This window comes from Centrocercus urophasianus, unplaced genomic scaffold (assembly GCF_019232065.1).
Source record: "Centrocercus urophasianus isolate 14NV4802_14NV808 unplaced genomic scaffold, USGS_Curo_1.0 seq_11, whole genome shotgun sequence".
Taxonomy (NCBI): domain Eukaryota; kingdom Metazoa; phylum Chordata; class Aves; order Galliformes; family Phasianidae; genus Centrocercus; species Centrocercus urophasianus.
In genome coordinates, this window is record NW_024884253.1 from 70602155 (window position 1) to 70622714 (window position 20560).

General features: G+C 39.2%; 1 protein-coding gene across 2 annotated transcripts in view; it reads right to left on the minus strand.

Moving 5' to 3' along the window:
- The window catches only part of MYO10 (myosin X), a 151241-nt gene that overhangs the window by 68338 nt on the left and 62343 nt on the right, over window positions 1–20560 (minus strand). For both annotated transcript variants that reach the window (XM_042834190.1, XM_042834199.1), the window contains exons 3-4: window positions 20328–20486; window positions 4646–4833 (exon numbers count right to left, since the gene is read on the minus strand). In XM_042834190.1, coding sequence (XP_042690124.1) covers window positions 4646–4833; window positions 20328–20486 — 347 coding nt within the window. The remainder of the gene's footprint in view (window positions 1–4645; window positions 4834–20327; window positions 20487–20560) is intronic.

Consider the following 20560-nt stretch of genomic DNA (forward strand, 5'->3'; position numbering starts at 1 on the left):
AGATCTAGAAGAAGGTTCCAGATCTAGAAGAAGGTTCCAGATCTAGACATGGTTTCTGTGTGTCTTTTAACCACAACGGATTTTTATTTCATTGGTTTCTAGCCATTTCCACATGCAGTCATGCAATACTTTTGATTATATATATATTTTGATTGATACTTTTTCTCTCCTGGAAACTACATCTAGTTCCACAAAATTGGACATATATCTAAATCAAAAGGAAAAGGGCTTGTACACAGTACTCGATACATGAGCAAAGAATACATTTACTCAATGATCTCTATTTTGTCCTCTATTTTTTAGTAAGTATTTGATTCTATTTAGTTTTATGACCACTACTGAGCATTAAGTGGATGGGTTCTTCGACACATTTAGCTCTCTGGCATGGTGCTTTTCAGCTTGGGATCATTATTTTACGTTCACCAAATTGTCTCTGCAGCTTTCTTTGTAAAATGGTTTATAAAACACATTCTTAATGAAATGAAGATCAAGAACAAGCACACTAAACTCTGAAGCTGCTTATACAATCCTACAGCACTAGATTAACAGCAGATTAAGTTGATCAGTCTTTCAGGTTCCTTAGAAGACCTATGCCTAAAAAGATGCTGTCAAGGGCCATAAAAAAAGGCGCTTTTTTTAGTACACAGTCAAATCTTTACAGCAGCTTTTTATCTCATGAATTTAATGTCCAGCTTGTTTCACATCACTGCACTCAGTATTCTGAATATATTGTGTGACAGGAACCCACAAGGCCCTCACTAAAGAGATTTTTAACCTTCCTCCATGATTTGTTCTACACTGAGAATCTCACCAAGGGCGCAATAGTCTGAACTTTGAACTGCCGCAATGGAAAAGGGGTCACAAGGAGAGACTTCTCATTCTGAAGAACATAATGCAAGTGTGGCTGTATCCACATAACTCTAAATCACTTCTCATTTCTGTCCTTCAGCTTTAAATCTCCAGAGACAGATGGACACAGACAGAATAGCCCCCCTCAGCAAATATTGTTCTTCAAACGCACATGTGAATTTTGGTGTGTCAGTCTCATAAGAAAGCCTTCCCTTCACAAGCCTGGGTCTCATCCAAAGAACAGTTTGTTTTATGTTTATCTTCAAGCTGAAGAACAAGAAAAATGTCAGGCCATCAAATGATAACAGAGAGAACAAACTGCTGTCACACTGTGATTTCCCACTCGTGGCATCAAGCTGAATGTAATTCAGGGTGACTCTTGCTGCTCCTTGTATTGTTCTGCAATTCTTCTGAGTGCTTTTAAGTGGAAGTACTATTATATCAGAGAGAAGATTTTTGCTCATTTCTGCATGGATTAAGCCATCTTAAATAAAGTGGTATTAAAAAAACAACCTATTTTTCTATTCTTACAACAGTGGGGTATGGGGGCTTGAATTTAGTCCCAACTTGTGAAAATGCCAGCTTATCACAGGTGAACTCAGCCCCTGCTCTTGATCAGGACAAGCTGCTTAGCTATTCTTTAAACAAGAGAGACTCCTTCTGCTCCTACCAAGGCACCCAGGCTTCCTACCAGCCCTTCAGCCCATCAGCTGACATTTCACTGTCCATGAATAGCAACCATGTCAGCTGAAAAAATCAAAAGACATAACAGTTTTTTAATGTAAGACATAATGTTTTTTAATGTCTGCTGTAGTGCCAAAGTTAACTGTGGCAGGCTTTTGTTTTTGTTTTAAATGAAATTGAGATCAATGTGAAATTAAACGTTATTCAATATAGACATTTTTTTCATTTACTGAAACACAACATCTCATGTCTTGGAGAGTGAAAACAACATTTCACAACTGTGTTAATATTACAATGCTCAGGCTGTGCACACTTTCTTCAGTTTCTTCAATATGCCATTCTGTTGACATTTAGGCTGCAATGTCTTTTTTATGCAGCATTATCACGAATTGGAATAAGCCTGTGTAACACAGAATAATAAATAAGCACCTACAGATGGCTCCGTTTAATATTATCTCTTCTGTAATCTCCTCCTTTTTAACCTTTGCTCAATATACCAAAAAAATGTATTGAGTCACTACTGCTGACTCAAACCATATTATGTTTTTTTTTTCCCTGAAACAAGCTGTTGATTCAGATTCTTTTCTTATTATCCCTCTTATCTTATTCATACAGAAAAACATTCCAGGTGTTTTAACAGTCTAGAACCTTTGTCAGTTTTTTTTAAACTCAGTGCTACATCTCTAAGAAGCTCCAAAACAAAAGGGAATTTAATCTGACTGCCAGCAGGGGGCACTTCAAGTCCAGAGGATCACAAAAAAAAGCATTCTGAGCTTCATTTAATTGGGCTCCTAGATGAGTTACTGGGTCTTCAGATCCCAGTAACAGCAGCAGGTAGATATCAGAATGTGAAAGTTACTCTAATAATCGATTCATTTTAACTGATGTTACTGTTTAATGTGTTTTTGTGGTGGAACAAAATTCTCCCTTTGAAACAATGCCTTTAATAAGTTTTGGTTATCCCTGCAGTGTTCAGGCAGTTTGACTTAATGAACTGTTCTATCTGTTATGTGAAATATAAGACAAAGACATTTACCCAATTTCAGACATTGCAGAGCTTCACAGCACCACTATTTCAAACGCCAGAAATAAGAAGGAACACCTGAGAGTGACTTGTTTGAACACCTTAATCTAAACCAGTAAATTATACAGGCATGAACGGAATGTGGAAGACAACTACCAAGTTGCTGTGTCTTCCCTCCTGAAGCCCCAGACTAAGAATGCAAGCATGGAAGTTTACCTAAACCTCAGCAGAGCCACTGAAAACCATTAGTCATTTAAAAAACAAAACAAAACAAACAAACAAACAATCAAACTGCCCAGAGTCATTTAAAGATAGAGCAGATATTGCTGTTCTAGAAAAGTAGATTTTACTTTTAATTGCTTGTTTCGAATTGTATCTTCCTTCATATTTTGTAGAAACTAAAAGCAACCTTGTAATATGAAAACAGCCTTGTATTATGGCACTTGCCTGAAACACTGAACTTTTACAAATCACTGCTTTAACTCAGGCTACAGTAAGCTATTTTAAAAGAGTCTGCTAAGGCAAAACTCCTCCATATTATGGTTTATCTGTACCAAGGTTTACAGAGACTGTTTGAGACTCCTCTGGAACATCAGAGACTTCTGCTTGTTTCCTTTTTAGGACACAACCTGCTTTTCTCTTGGCAGCTTGTGGGGAACTGGAAGGAAAGGTAAATATGTGGGCTAGAACAGAATGAAATAAATAAAGATAACAATGGCCACCTGCTAGGCACCAGACATGATTTCAGGCCCCCAAATTTGAGTATGCGAATTGCTCACAGGTAACAACCTGACATTACACCATGGAATCATGACTCCACGCTAGCTTTTTTCACATGATCAAGATTAAAACTTTGTATGTATAGAACTACATATGAAATTAAAAAATTAAAGTAAAATAAAAAAAAAAATACAATTGAAAAAAAGCTAGAAAAGCACACACAGCTCAGTTCACCCGTGTCTTTGTCATCACCAGGCAGGACCTGCCCAGAGGAGAGGGCATGCAGGGTCTATGAGCCAAGAGCTTTCAGCTAGTCAAAAACAGAGCTAGCTGTGTTGCATGCACCTCATCCACATTTCTAACAATGGCTTGTGTGCTGAACTACATGCACCAAATCCTCTTCTTAGGAAACCTTGCAATTTCTTTCTGTAATTTTAAATGGTGATGGAAACTGCCTATTACAAAATGTGCTGCTCCCACTTTGCCTCATTCCCTCTTTGTCCTGATGGCCATTAGTGCTTTGATTCTACTACTGTTGCATGGGCTCCCAGGGAGGATTAATATTATGTCACCTTGTGTTCAGCTCCCACACTGATCACATTTACTTGTGCTGTAGGCTGTTGGACACAAAGAGCAAACAGGCACAGAAATACTTTAAAGGGGAAAAGGAGGAAAAACAAAAAGCTCTCTCTGCATTGTGCATCAGCTCCTTTATTGAGCCTGAAGGTGCCATGCTGCAATTGCCTCCAAGCTGCTCCTGCTTACCTGGCAAGCAAGACTTCAGTGTCTCCATGCATGTGTGCACCAATGCAGCAGAGCTGACAGGCTGGGAACAATGAGCCACACCAGGCAAAGAGCTCTGTTCATTGCTCTTCAAGAGGAGCTGAAAGCTGCTAAAAGCTAATGAAATGCCAACTGTTCTTAGTGCACATTCAGCAGCAGCAAGATCCTGAATACCAGTGATGTAGTGGATCAAATGGGAAGCTATTAAACTGTCATTAAATTAAAGCAGGACAAGATTAAGAAAGGAAAAATAATCAGGCACAATCATGCAGCTGAAATGGGGATGGTTTCTTCTTTTGCTGCTGTTATTTACAGCATTTCTTGAGACTGGTGTAGGTCTTTTTTTTTTTCCCCTCTAGATACAAGACCAGGCATCTAGTGGAGACAAATTATTGAACTGCACATGGATGTGTTTTAAAAGTCTAACATGATACATACTTCAAAGCTCTCTTCCAAAACTCTGACGATTGAAAGCCTGCTTTCTTGTAGAATTTTCCTCTCCGTTCAGTCCAAATATTTGTTTCTAACTCTTGGGAGGTTCAGTGTCAGGGATAACAAGGTATAATCACAGCAGCAGCCATTTACCTGATGAGGATACACTGGTTGTCATGACGCTTCCAGAGGCAGCGGTAGCACTCGTTTGCCACAGCAAAGATGTGAGGTGCAATCTCTCCCATGTGGTGCTTGCTGTATTTCTCCATGGCAGCACAGTCATACAGGCCTGGGATGGTCTTGTAAGGGTTCACAGAAGCCACTATGGAACCAATGTATGTCTGCAAGCACACAAACCAGAGCTGTTACTAGATGTGATGTAGAACAGAATCATAAACCTCAAAAATCAAGGAAAACAAACACATGTTTCTAAAAGTGTATCACTCTTCATGGAGCTTGGATAAGGGCAGAAAGTAATTTTCCCCTTTGAATAAGAGCAGCAGAAGGGTGAAAATAAGCATCAGACAGCATGACAGACACCAGCCCAATTACAGGGCAACAGGCCCTAAGGAAAACACGCGAATTGGCAGATGTTGACAAAACCCTGGATGTACACAAAAATTGACTACTGCTTTGAAGCACAATGGCAATTGAGGAGGTATTCATTTCTATCCCATTGCAATTATAAAGCACATCAGTTAAAGCCACCCAGGTAATAGCTTGTGTCTACTGCAGTAACTAATTGAGCTGAGGTAACACGTAATCACGTGTAACAGTCTATTTGCACTGCTGTTTGTTTTCTATCTTTTCCACCTGCTTCACAGTTATTCTCTAGCCAATTGACCACATTTTTCAAATAAAATCCTATTAAGTGAGGCAGGAGATAACATTAAGCACATTATCTACAGAATTTCCAGTGCATTTATGGGGCATATAAAATGGACTGATTTATCATAAGGTGCATGTGGGGGGGGTTCCCACTGTGACAACAATGTCATTTTGTTAAGTACTCATTCTGGGGTTACATGCCAGAAGCTAACACCCGGCTCCCACAGCCCTACTGTGCACTTGCAAAGATCTGGGCTGCTGCTCCATAACGTGGTCCCCATACACAGACAGATGCTTTGTCAACAGATAACCCTGTCATCACCACCAGGAATCAGCTATGAAGTTCACAGCAGGACTGGCGGCGCTCTCTTCATTCACCTTACCCAGACAGGGCTCTAGCCTCCACTTCAGCACCTTCTCCAGCAAAGTCTCCACGGGTACACTTGCCAAGGCTCTGGCTATCAGCTCCCTCACATCTTCCTCTCCTCTCTTTCAAGCTATTCCATGTCCCCAGAGCATTTACATTTTCCACCTACTTGCCCCCTCCCTCCTCTTCCCCTTAATTAATATGTAATTATCACGGTGTATCAGCTCTCCTATCTCACCATTACCCTGCTGTTTTATTTCCCATTATCCATCTGCTCATCTTCTGCCAAGCCCAACACAAGCAGCTGAGCAGCAGTAGAGCTTTTGCTAAGGGAATACAGAAATGTCCTTGAAATTACGACAATTTTATTAGATGAAATGGGAATACTCCTCCTCACTCCAGTACATTTTACTGAACTAAGAGCTTTCAGTCCATGTGCTTTATAAAAACTGCTATGCTGTGCAATAGCTCATAAGGTTTCAGCTAGAGGAAAGATACCATTTCAACACAAGATCGTATCACAGGGCAGTTGCAGCACTAAGACAACCACTTAATTTCTTGGGATCATCCCCTCTTGAACAAACTTCCTCAGTTCAATAAATATTTCAGCACAGATTGCATGGGAAAAATTTTAAGAAGTTTTGTTTGTTTTCTTTGTTGTGTTTTTAAAAATTTATTTACATGAATATAGTGCAAGTACAACCAATGCAACAGGCCACTACACATCTTTACCTTATTTAGATGTTTGACTGAAGCCTTATTAAAAAGTAAGCATAATAACTTGATGCACACTACGGTAAGAGATGCCATGGCAAACAAGGAAATAACCCCCCTCCAAACATATGAACACTGATAATATGTCCATGAAAATAAGGAGGCAGCATTAATTTCGGAGCAGCCTGCATATTGAGTTTTTATTTTAAGTCCATCCTCCACCTACCAGCTTCCCTCTGGCATCTCTACAAGCCCTGCAGTCAGGGACTGAGACATGGTCAGATGGTCACCTACACACGGGACAGCTGCTGGCTGCTCACCCCATTTGTCCCTGCGCAGGGCTCTGCCTCCTGTCCCCCTGGAAGCCCTGATCAGCCTCCCAGTTTGACTGCTTGTTTTCAGGTTAGGCTTTCCAGTTTTATAAGTGCAAACATGTTAGCAGCAACTTAAACTGGTGCTAAGACACAAAAAAAATAGGCAGGGCTGCCAAGTTATCTCCTGAGCTATTCCTGCACCAGGCATCATCCATACTGCAAATTAGAGCAGTTCTCTCAGAAACAGGGAGTCAGAATTACTTTATTATGCTAACATGATAAAGCAGCTGCTCAGGTGAAATCGCAGAGAAGGAATTTTCACTTTCACTTTGCTTAAAAGGGAGTGAATTTTTTTTGTTTTTTTTTTTGCTCTTTGCTCCTTGCAGTTTCTAATCTAATTCTTGCAGTCAATAATTGCTTATTTTAACGAAAGCAGTTCAAACTCCAAAGCAGTTATGAATAGGAGAAATATTCAGGTGTCTGCCAGAGCACAAGGAAGCAGACAGAATTTCTGAAGATTTCCTGTTGAAAAAGTCTGAGGGGATTTCAAAGCCCTGTGTAGGGTTTATATCACAAGCCTGCTTTCTTCTGTTATAGACTAAACCAGCAACAACTCATTATAATAATGATTACCAGTAATAAATAATTTGTATACAAAAATAATTAAAATTGAGCAATTTAGTCTGAATCATGCTTTAATTAATTAAGCAATTAAATGTTGTCCTCCTTTTCTGCATTCAAATTTTTTACTGAAATTTTACAAATTTTACACTAGATGATCATTGTCGTCCCTTTCAATCCAGACCATTTTATGATTTTATGATTCTAGGATTTCCCAGAACACTTCTGCTCTGCATTTTAACACAAAAGGAGGAAATGAGATTGCTGGTCCTCTAAGAAAACTTTCAAAATTAGAAATTCAAACCCTGTCTTCTCAGCCACACTTTCAGCAAGACGGTGGCATCACAGGATTCAGGCCTTCTAAGTAAAAGGAAAAAGTAAGAAATTTCCCTTAAAAGTTTTTTTCAGGATCTCTACACACAAAAACAACAGATAAGAAAGCTGCCCTACTACCCAATCACTTCATTAATCCTATAAATCTAACACACTCTATAGATCAGGACCACCATTGATCTTTATCTTTCCCCTTCACGCGATCTCTTTCGTGTATATCTTATCAGCCTTTCGCTCCATGCCCAGCAACCATCCACCTTCCATTCCTTCACCATTATGCCAAGACCAGGACTAAACCACAATAGCTTTCCTATTCCCAAGGATTCTTTAATGATCTCCGTGTCTTACCCAGGCATGCTTTTCCCATCTAAGGTCATCAGTTTTATCACATGCAGTTTTTCTCATGACCTCTGCTCCCCCTCTGCATCAAGGTACTTCTCTGTAATTGCCAGACTTTTAGCATCCGATTTTTTTCTTCTTAAATAAATAAACAAAAAGAAAAGGATTTATTTCAAGTTTTGCATGTGGTGCTCCAGGAAGGGTGGACAAGACGGTAGGAAGACTCTGCTGAAAGGCATTACATGTTGCTCCCAAAGTCTTTGATCAACAATTTGAAGCTAATCTGAACCTAAAACTGGCTGCACCATTGAAACAGGCACAAGAAGACTATGCTCCTCAATTTCAATCACTGTGCTCCTTCACTAACACCAAATATAAAGACATTCTTTGCTATTTTTCTTTTTTTGATACTACAAATGCTGGAACTGATCAAATACAGAATTAAGATGTTTTGTAACAGATATACACATTAACACTAAGCTACCACTTTGTCCATACCAACTCTCTTTTCACTGTACTTTCAATACTTTCTCCTTTGTGAACAAAAAAAAAAACAACATCTATGCTTATTACAAAAACAAAATTACATTTACAGACACATCAAAAATTACGTTTCTGGATTGTTTTTGAGCAACTCCTGACTGCTGGAGTCACTGAAGGAATGGATCCTCTTTCTGACAAGGACTGATTGGTTGTGTCATGTTTGGTTGTTGATGGAGTATCAACCTGACAAGTTATTCAATAGCATATGTTGAAAGATTATCTCTGTTCCACACTAGTCTCATACCTTTAAATCATCAAGGTTACAGTAACAACACCCAATTACAATGCTTGTGCTTTCACAGCAGGTGCAAAATCCAGACAGTTCTTGAAAGACCACAACACAGCTGTCATACTTCTGTAGCTTTTCAACACTGAATTTTAAGGTTTCAGGGTGCCTACTCTGCAAATGGAAGCATTTGCCCAATGCTGTAGACACTGTCTCCATTGCTTCCAGTTCTCCTAGGTAAAAGGATTAATTGTATTGATGACTGCACATATGCTGAAGCTAAGTTAACTAGATCAGCCACCATATACACGTCAGCATAGAAAGGAGAAAGAAAACTGGACCACATTTTGGTGTGCTTTTTGGGGGAGGGAGTAGAAGGGGCACAAGCATGTCATAAGAAGGATGATAATTAATGCTCTTATTCATGGTAGGATCTTGATTTATACTCTCTGTGGTGAGAATGCCTCATATTTCAGCTGGTGTCGTGTTCATTTCACTGGGATGGAATCCAGTTTTCTTCTTAAATTATAAGTTAAAATGTCTGAAGCCAAATTTCTTTCTTAAAAGCCATAATCAAGCTGAATGACTAGACTACAAGTTTAGATGTTTCCAACCAATCAAGCCATTTGTGTGAGGGAAATGTCATACTCTGTAATCATCCCTACATACTTGGGCTTCTGCAACCCTCACCATGTCTGGTGACTCATGGTGGGTTTCCAACAGCCCAAATTTACAACAGCTTTTCTTTCCCCTGTTGTTGCACTCCTTGTCAATGCACACATCATCATGTCAAAAGTTTTTCTTTCTTCTTCTCAAAGTCAGCTATGGAACTGACTGCAAAATGACATGTTTGTAAACACAAAGGACATGCTACAAATATGAGACTCAGCATCCTGAGGAGAAAACCTTTTGAAGGGAACCAGAACAAGACAGAGAATATCACTAAGTTCAAGCGCCAACAGGCAGTTGCCTACATTCAGAACCCATGTGCTAGATGTTCTTCCTCTCACAGTTTCCTGCAAGCCTCTTCTCACACACAATCACATTCTTTAACTGCACTCTCAGTCTTCACTACACAACCCCTCAACCTCTCCTACCAGCCACCTTCCTTATGGTTTCTTCACTTCCTGTGATAAGAATGGATCAGATTTGTGGAATATCAGCCATTTCAGCATTTTCAAAGTCAGGCTTTATGCTCGTTTTCATTGGCACAGCTTGCAGCAAGATTTTGGATAGCTTCAGAACATTTGTACATGATTTCAAATTATGAGAGATCATCTGTTGGGCAACAGAGTCCTCATTTAGATGAATCTTTTCCATTGTGTTCACCCTTCGATTCAACTGATATGATCTTAAGCTTCCCTTAGTACTGAGCTTTAAGCAATGCTGCCCTGTTTCCAACCCGCTCCAAGCACTAAGGCTATGTTATCACGTCAGGAACACAGTGGTGCTTTACAGTCCAGTTACCTTTCAATTCTAAACTACGTTAAGCGAATGCTACGCTCCCCTAAGTTTTAACCTTGCTCATTTATAGTGTCCTTGGTTTATAGACAGCTAATTAAAGCTTACAAATCTTTTTATTTCTTAAAGGTAACAAGAAGGTTTTGTTCACCTTAGTGATCAACGAAAATAGTGGAACAGTGTGCAGAGGCAACTGTATCGTTCAACTTTACTCAAGGAAAGTCTCAGGGAAGGTGAAGGACACTGCGAGCCCTCCACAGACTAAGAGACCCATTCCTAACTTAATCTCCCCTTGCTTTTCCATTAAATTTCTCCCGTGAAACAGACAATTCTGTGATGACAGAGATACTTGAGTAACTTCTCAAATTTTATTCAGAATCTGTACAGAACTACAGAATCTCCAAAGACTTTTACTGGAGGGTACGAGAATTGAATTGGCTTTGAAGAAATGCCCAAGTATATTCAAAGTGTCAAAGAAGAAAAAAACTCACCTCAAAGCCAAAAAAGACAAAAGCCAAAAAAGACAAAAGCCAAGTGGAGAATGTGAAACTACTGTAAAGAAAAACTGATACAAGAGGTATCCAAAGGTAAAAAAATAATAGTACTCTGATGTACAAGAACATAATACTGATATCAGACAGACACCTTTCCTGACTTAAGAACGTCACCAGCTTTACCAGTAGTTTTGTGTCTCAGTTTCAAATGGATGGAGTCTCCTAGTTTTTATCACATTTTCTAGGGACTAATAGAAGAGAATCTCTACCACCTATCTACTGGGTGTCAGGATAATCATTTTTAGTGATATAATGCATAGACTTTACATAAAACATCTACTGCCTATGCAAGAATCTTTCTTCACCACAGCCAAGTGAAGAGGTGACCTCCTGAGTACAATAATGTGATCGATCAGGATGAGACATTGATTTTTGCCATTTTCATGTGCTTCAATACAGAATGTGACTGTAGGTTTGCTACAGCCTGAGATACAATCTGTGTGCACAAGTGAACAGCTTAGCTCTAATGAAGAGATCTCTAGCTCAAATGAGAAAAGGCTCCATACAGAGTGGAGACCCCATGGCTTTTCATTTCAAATGGCCCGTGGCCACAAATTGGTTCTTCCTGCTTTGTTATTGTACAATGCTCAAATGATTTTTTCAAAGCTGTCTGAAGGTCTAATTAACCCTCAAGCAAGGGACAGAAATGTTCTTCTTCCCCATCAAAAATCTCAGCAAGATAAAGAGGCTTTTCAGATAAAATGCATGCAAATGAAAATAAAAACTCTGGCCAATGATAATTAGTATCTCTCGAAGACAGGAGAAATATTTTTAAGATATAAATTTGGAGACCTATGTCATTCTGCCTGTAAATATATTCCATACTGGCACCTATCTAGATTTTCAAAACTTCCATGATCCTTTTATGTTTTAAAACCTTTTGTATAGAAAGAGCTCTTTATGGCAGCAAGCAGGAAGAGCACAAATTATGCCTTAATAGAGCATGAAAAGAGAAATTAAAATGAGAATAACTGAATTCCAGGTAATTTGTTGGATGCTACTGAACTGCTGTCAAATAGCCAGGGGCCTAGAAATCAGCACTAAGATAGCAAACAGTAGTAGCAGCCAAAAATCTGCTACAGGGAACTTCTGGACCCCACTGGTATTTGAATGGAAATGCTGACAGACATCAAAAGGAAACAGTTGAAACTGTGAAAAAGAGATTACATCCTTTCAAATGAAAGCAACGGTCTGACTACAAATCAACAGTCCACTTACACAGGTAGACAACAGCTATAAAATTAATTCAGTCTGAACTTAAATTGGTTGTTCATAGCCTTTCTATTTTTGAACTACTGGAATATGTGAATGAGGCCGTTGGTCTGTGAAACATAAGCAGTAAATTTTGAGCAGCTCACTTTACAGTCAAAGCCCAATTCATGCTAAGAAAACATGTGCTGGTGACAGACAAGTGGCTTAAGTTTCGGAATTCAAATTCCTGCCCTCCTTTGTACATGTTGGAGAGCAACAGACCTTGAAGAAAGGAGACCAAATTTATCTGCCAGCAATACAAATATGCATGCAAAACTGCCCGGTACCATTCACAAAAGTTCCGATTGTTAAAAAATAAGAATTAAAAAAATTGGTCTACTTTCTGTTCTTCTCAGCTTGTACAGTTACCAGTGACATTCAATGAAGATGTGAAAAAACCAATGCAAAAAGCTATCTTTCACATCTAAGAAAACAACAGCAGTGCAATTACCAATGCTAAAGCCAGTACAAGATTATAGATTTCTACTTCATTTTCAGTGGTTATCAGTAAGTAGGTTCAAAAGCCACAGAATTCAACAGGAATTTACGCTGCTGACTATGCATGTATTACTTATTCTTCTATCAGCTGACCAAATGTAAAAAAAAAAATAAAATAAAAATAGCGGCATACAGCAGACACAAAGAGCAAGGCTTTTTGATGTTTTAACAGAATTCTGACTTCCTCCTCCTCACCCCTCACTGAAACAGCCCAGTGATGACAGCTGATAAGATCCTTACAGCAGCACATACATACAGCAAGTTACCAACAAGTACCTGATTGGCTACAAACCATAACAAAAATCAACCTAACAGCAAATCACTTGTGTAGTGCTTGCATACATGATAGCATCTGCAATTACACAGATCTTTCTGAGTACTTCCCTTTTAAGTAATATCATGTTCACCAAAACATCCCAGACTAAAACATTTGCTAAGATCTGAATACATGTGCCTTAAAAATCCTCAGTATTTTCATTAATGAGGTCAGGCAAACATCATTTTTTATTATTATTATTAGCAGCAATGTAGCAAGTCAGCAGAAAGAAGTAATCCAAAAAGAAGAAGAAAACTTGGTTAACCAACTGATGGGATTTGTTTACTTTTACTCCTGTCATTACAGCTATGTTCTTCCTCCAGTATGTACACAAAAGAAAAAAAAATAACAAAATAATGGTACTTGGGCAGACAGTTGTTTGATCTACTTAACTGACCATTTTTAGAAATAACGATCACCAGAAATAGATTCCACTAGATTTCCAATTAAAACCCTGCTGCGTTTCTATAGATTTTGTCTACTGCTCTCCAACAACAGATGTGAAATGGAAGTTGTAATTAATGCTTGGAGACAGGAACTCACTTTGAACTACATTTTCAAAACATTATCTGCTGTGCGTAAGCATAACATGTTAATTATGGAAGTTAAGCAGCTATCTACAGGCATTTTTCATGCAGTCTTTGCAACTGAACTCTGTTTTGTGCACCTTCACTGAAGGAGCTGGTCGAGACAATTACCCCATTTCTGCGGTAGTACAGGATACAACCTAACAGAACCCACTGAAATTCATCAACATGACTTCTAAATTCCTCTACTGTAAAAGAATAGCAATTAAATAATCGGTAGTTTCCTCAGTGACCAAACAGTAGATCCTGTAAAATTATTACTTGGAACTGTTTGGCGTACCAAATACTTTGAACTGTGCAACTACTGCAAGCTTGTAGACAAAACTAAAATAAACTGAGTTCTAAAAGGCAGTGAAATAACAATGGATTTGGCCCAAATGTACATTAAAGGGGAGATTTAGATCAGATGTTATTGGAAAATTTTTCACTCAGGGATGTGTTGAGGCACTGGCACAGCTGCCCAGAGAAGCTGTGGGAGCCCCATTCCTGGAGGCATTCAAAGCCAGACTGAATGAGGCCCTGGGCAGCCTGATCTGCTGGGTTGCAACTCTGCTCCCATCAGGGAATTGGAACTGGATGGTCTTTAAGGTCCTGTCCAACCTAAGCCATTCTATAATTCTATGACTGTATGACTACTAATATAAACCTGCTTCAAAGTGAATGAGCTACAACTACTAACACAGTTTGTGTGAAAGCAAGGAAATGCTTTGGCCTCTTCTCAAAAATTACTCTTGTTAATTAACAACATTACTAAAAATGAGACAGAAGTACTGCTTACTAGGTGGATTAAATTGCCATTTCTCTTCCTTAGTCAATGGCCCATGCTACAGACTTATTCAGCTGCCCAGTGTATAGGCACTTGATACACTTTTGTTTAAGGAGCATTTTAGCAGGAAGTGCATCATAGTTCTTCTCCTTAAGAAAACAATCAGAGCAGTTTTCATCTTTTTAATAAAACACATTTGGGCTACTATCTTTCACTAATCTTTTGTCTGTCTGCCTCCACCTAAAACCTGTATCCACAGTAGAGGACATCCATACAGCAGTGCTTTCAAATTCCACAAATTACATCTGTCTTGCTTTATTTAATTATCCTGTACCTCAGCATGCCTAAGATTTTCCCAGTATAAGTACCAGCATCCGCTTCCTGTTGACATGGCACTTCTGACAGAGCAACTGCACTACATCTGAAATACTTTTACTTTACTGAAAAACAAATGAGTATGCCAAACCCTAGACAAACAAGTCACAGGGCAGCAACTGACCTGGATGCTAAACTGTCTCGATCTGCAAACAGAATTTAAAAAAAAACAAACAAACACACACACAAAAAACCCGACAGTGACTATTGATAAACACTGCACAAACAACAACTGGATCCCCTCAGGGCATTCTCATGACTGCAAGGGAGATAAACATGTAATAATTAGACGATTTAACAAACTACATGCTGCTAAGGCAAATTAACACAAATAGATTTTAAAAATTGATGTATAAATAAATTAATATACCTTTTAAGTACAGATAAATGAGCACTCGGGGTAATAAAGTAGACAGAAATTCTCAAGCTACTTTGTCAGAAGGCAACTCTTCCAGTTTAGCCATGTTTTTTGTTTGTTTGTTTTAAGAATTAGAGAGATTTTCTTTTCTCATACAAGTTACATCATGTTTGCTGCATCATCTGAAGAGACAAAGAGAGCCAGCCCCTGAGTTCCTAACTACCACCATCCTCCTCTGATGCGCACATGGCTGCTACAGCACTACATGCCTACGTGGCTGGTACAGAAGTTTTTATACAAATACATATACTGAACAGATGGTTGTGATTATTGGTGGGCAAACTGCAATCCTAATTTGAAACAGAGCAAAAATAGGCTACATTCCCTCACCCTTCTTGGCCACCACACGCTTCTCTTGCTCCAAGAGGCTCTGCCCCAGCCCATCGGAGGCTGCCAGACCCAGCACATCCCTCTGGGAAGAGGGCACTTTTCCACTCTAAATAAAATGGCACTTGTCGAACAAACACCACTTCTAAGGGAAATGGGTCCACCTGGTACTTTAGAGCTTAACTCAGCAGGAAAAAGGATGTGAAGTGCCATGAGACAGCAGTGTGCCCTGGTGGCCAAGAAGGCCAACGGGATCCTGGGGTGCATTAAAAGGAGCAAGGCCAGCAGGTCAAGGGAAGTGATCCTCCTCCTCTACTTTACCCTGGTCAGGCCTCACCTGAAGTGCTGTGTCCAGTTCTGGGCTACCAAGTACAAAAAAACCCCATAGATCTCCTGGAAAGAGACCAGCAGAGGACCACAAAGATGATAAAGGCCAGGAGCTTCTCTCCCATGAGGAAAGGCTGAGCGACCTGAGTCAGTTCAGCCTTGAGAAAAGAAAAATGAGAGAGGATCTTATTAATGTTTATAAATATCATAAGTGTGGGAGTCAAAGGTACACCAACCTCTTTCCAGGGATCTGTGGGGAAAGAACAAGGGGAAATGGCCACAAATGTGAGCATAGGAAGTTCCGCACCAATACGTGAAAGAACTTCTTCACGGTGAGGGTGACAGAGCAATGGAACAGACTGCCCAGGGAGGTTGTGGATTCTCCTTCTTTGGAGACGTTCAAGATCTGCCTGGACACACCTCTGTGCAACCTGGAATAGGGAACCTTCTTTGGCAGGGGAGTTGGACTCAATGATCCCTAGAGGCCTCTTCCAGCCCCTACAATTCTGTGATTCTGTGAAGTGCTTTGGAACTTGTTTGTTGCCTGAACATGGGCAAATGAGGGCTGATTTGGCTCTGGAAATATCTGTAGGGCAGTCCGTGAAGTTGCTGCAGTTATTTTCAGGCCTACTTTTGCCTCAGCAAAAACTCCAGCTCTCTGATCTGCTCTTCTCTAATTCACCAGCTCCTAACCACTGGCCACAGAGACAAGAGAACTGCAGCTCCTCCCGCAGCCAGCTTGGACACTATAATTTATGTGTCCTGTAGTACAGTCCACACACGATGTGGTTCATGGCATCGTCTCCAAGACAAAGTCAGTCTCTCTCATGATGTGTATTTAACTAAAAGTAAACTTGAATCAACAGCTTAGGAACAAGTCTCCTTTGAATGGTGACAAGAACAGCTGCCGCAGCACTTCCCCTCTCCACACCATGTGCCCAGTGCTGGCTTGGCTTCAGAGGCAAGGAAATATCTTGCTCGCCTTCACAAAAGGCTCCATTTTCCAATTTGGGCACCTTCCACTTTTAGCACTGATATTTATCTTTCTATATTTCTCCACACATCAGCCTAGCACACAAGCTAATCTGAGCATTCAAATACAGGAACTAAAACTTGTCTAAAAGCTGGACGTCCCCACTCAAGCTGTTCCTTTAAATGAAATGGGAGAGGGAGTAGCAACAGAACCCCTCCAGGATCCCATTACTGGCATACTAAGTTTGTTCTTTTCCAGGGGTGACCCAGAAGCAAGCTCTTAGATAAAAGCAGTATTAATCAAGAAACCTAAGAAAAAAAATTCTAGACAGGAGCCTGCTTTGAGGAGATCTTATTGCTCTCTACAACTCCCTGAAAGAAGGTTTTAGCAAGGTGGAGGTCAGTCTCTTCTCCCAGGTTATGCTGATAGGATTAGAAGTAATAGCTTTAAGTTGTGCCGTAGAAGGTTTGTGTTGGATATCAAGAAAAAATTCTTCACAAAAAGAGTTGTAAGGCATTGGAACAGTCTGCCCAGGGAGGAGACAGAGCAACTGTCTCTGCAGGTGTTCAAGAAATGTGTAGATGTGGAACTGAGAGACAGGATTTAGTGGTATGGCAGTGATGGGTTGATGGTTGGACTAGTTGGAAAGACCAGTAAGACCATCCTTAAAGATTCTCTGATTCTATCTAGGAGGAGCATATACAGCCTGTGTGTCTCACAGACTAAAAGGAGACAGCATGCACTTTTATTTTGTTTTTAAACAGAAAAACAGGCAGAAAATATCACAATTAGTTGACAGACTTGATGCTGATACAAAAAGATGACTGCAGATTAGAACAACTTTTGTCATTTACCTTCTTACTAACAACACAGATTCAGCTACTTATCTCAGCTTGTTAAGTACAAAGCCAGGCATCATTTACGCTATGAACAGCCTGTAGACCAAATCAATAAGCCAAGCCCAACATCCCACAAAAAAAGGGAAGAAAAGTCTGTGTTGACCTTTATAGCTGGAGCTGTTGGCAGCAGGAAAGAAAGTCACTGACTAGTTTGACAATATTTGACATCTATAGCAAATACATTTTATACTATTAATTAGGAAATAGCAAGGAGTTTAGGAGTATGGGTATGATTATGTGAGATAAAGAGGGAAAAATGTTATTAAGTAAAGAAAAGTAAACTTGAACTCTAACATCTGAAGATATTTACTGAGATGCTCATTGCTGGATAAACAGCTCATCAAATACACAACAGGGGAAGACTTGAATAAATAATGTCTTCCTGGAAAAGCAACTGTTTAAATTTCTTTTAAATTGCTTCTTTTGTATTTCTAAAAAAGTTCAAAGAAATGGTTTACACCACAAGTTAATGTATTGCACTTCATACCATTTTTTGTACTTGTTTGGAAAAACAAACCTCCAAACTTATACCCTAAACAATGCATTCTTCATTGCTAAACTTAAGAATTACACAAATATGTTCGTATTACTACTAGTAAATTAAAAAGCCACAAAGTATACTTTTTCCCTCGGTCGTGAAGTGGGCAAGGAGGTGAACAGGGCTGAAGCACAGAGAGAGACAATGATAAGCATCTGTAAAAGCAGCATGTGACATTTATAGGTTGGTTTTATTGAGTGACGGAGAGAAATCTTCCCACGGGGATGACTAGCTCCTCTGCTCAAAGTACAGTAGGGTGTTCCTAATTTATCCCTACTGTACAAGGGACAGATACAAGTAAGGTGTTTATGTTGCTACAAGACACAGTGTGTACACTTCAGTGATGCAGCAATTACTGGCCAGAGGAGACAAAGTTCAATCTGGAATGTTTTGCTTCTGGCATGCAATGGGTTCCACTGTCCTGTATAAGAATTAGTCTAGTCCCAATGAAGAAAGATGAGGAAAATAATTTCTTCAGCTGGCTACAATTATGTGTTTAACAGAGGTAAAGCTAATGCATCTTCCAGTCCCAGAATGCTTCTTCCTAAAACATATGCTGATAAACGGATAAAGTTCTCATAAAATTATGTCAACTATTTAATCTGCTTTTCTCAGGGTTTCTGTTCCTGGAGTTCTGTCTCACTAATTTACTGCTATTGGAAAAGCAAGACTGGAGGTACCAACTAGGAAAGAGAAAATGCTTTTTATACATTTCCTGGTTACATATAGAGGACAACAGACTCTTTCATATGCAGTTCAAAATACACCTGTTTTTCACCAATCACCTTCACTCAATCAATTTTCAGGTTAGTTATACCAAAAAGAAGTAAAATTTGCAAAACTGAAAGGACAATAAATATTCAGAGGCAACTGAAGACCTGCCATCACTAACAGCAAATAAACCTGTTTGTCTAGAAACATACACCACATTGAGCACCAAGTGTCAGAGTATCCTAAACTTGTGACAAGCTGGGAAATAAACTAAGACACGTCTCTTCAGAACAAGGATATTTTTCACTTTTTCAGAACATCACCCTTCTATACTCACACTTGATTGAAGAGGAAAGGCTAACATCCACATCCCACACCTCAGTACATCCAATTGCTCAGAAGACTTTTCTTTCTAAATTAAATTTTCACTCATAGTAAGTGTTATGGTCTAATCTAACAATGCTAGTAGAAGATCAAACTTTTCTCAAATGTTCTTCTTTTTTCCTGCAGGGTTGCTCACATATGCTGTTCATTTTTTGTCTACTTTTTCTTCTCAAAGTAAAAACAGTCAATTTATTTTCAGAAGAAAAAATTATAAAGACTGTTACAAAGAGAACTACCTCCAAATGTAGGGCTCCCAGTACAAGTCCCTTTAGAGGTAGCTTAAAAAAGAAGTTTAAAATAAAGCATGTATATGGCCAAAGCAAGGATCCAAAAAGACTATTCAAACTTTTTTTTTCTTTTTTTTCTTTTTTTTTTTATGTGAAGTATTATTAAAAACAAACAAACAACATCAAAAAAGCAACCACTGAACCACTGAAAGTGAGATTTCACAACCCGGAACAGCTACTTCTATTTCCTTTATTTCTCTCACATTAAGCGTGCTTCTAGATTCAAGGAAGATTAGTACCTAATCCAACCAAGACTAATAAATTATTTAAAGAGCAGGTTAACCTAATCACAATCTAACCTTCATTATAGATCTGAGAAAAAGAGTTCTGTATTGACTAATTCTTAGTTTCTGAAATTCCTAAATAGCTGCCTGCTTTCACATGCCCAAAACTCTATCTGTATTTAAAGGCATAGGTTCTCAGCTTGAATGAGCATAATACCATTCCCTTTCTGTTATAACTGTGATGTTGGCCACAACTGGACCTTGGACCTCCAAATGACAGTTGCAGATTAAACCCCACTGCACTATTTCCAGTCATGTACATAGCATACAACGTTGGAAGAGGTAGGCTAAAGGAGGTGAGAAAAAACAAGACTCCTACACACAACCTTGTCATTGTAAGTGTAAAATAGCATATGTAGTATAGTGGTTTTCTGAGGCTTGCCAGGGAGTACCTTGACATCCCCAAGCTACCTCCTCCTTCTACTACTGTTGGTAAGAAGTCCCTAGGACAAGGCATGCTTCAACTTTCTAAAAATGCACAAAGAACTGGAGAACATTAAGAAGGAAGATATTACAGAACTGCAAAACACACAGCAGTTAGACAAACGAAAACATTGCCTCTAGATATTTTTCTTAAATTTAGAAGAAACTTACATAGATTTTATCTTGCTGATATCGTTGGAATAAGTTATGCATAATGGAGCCTTCATGGAGATCTACTAGTGCTGCCATGTCTTCCACACTCTCCACACTTGTCTGATGCATAGGCGTTACTTTTTGGTGAGTGATGGTGCTCTGTTTATAGGTGAATACCTGAAAGAGTTAAAAAATAAATAATAATTAGAGAACATTCTCAAAAACTCTTGTCTGAGGAAGGAGCTTTTATA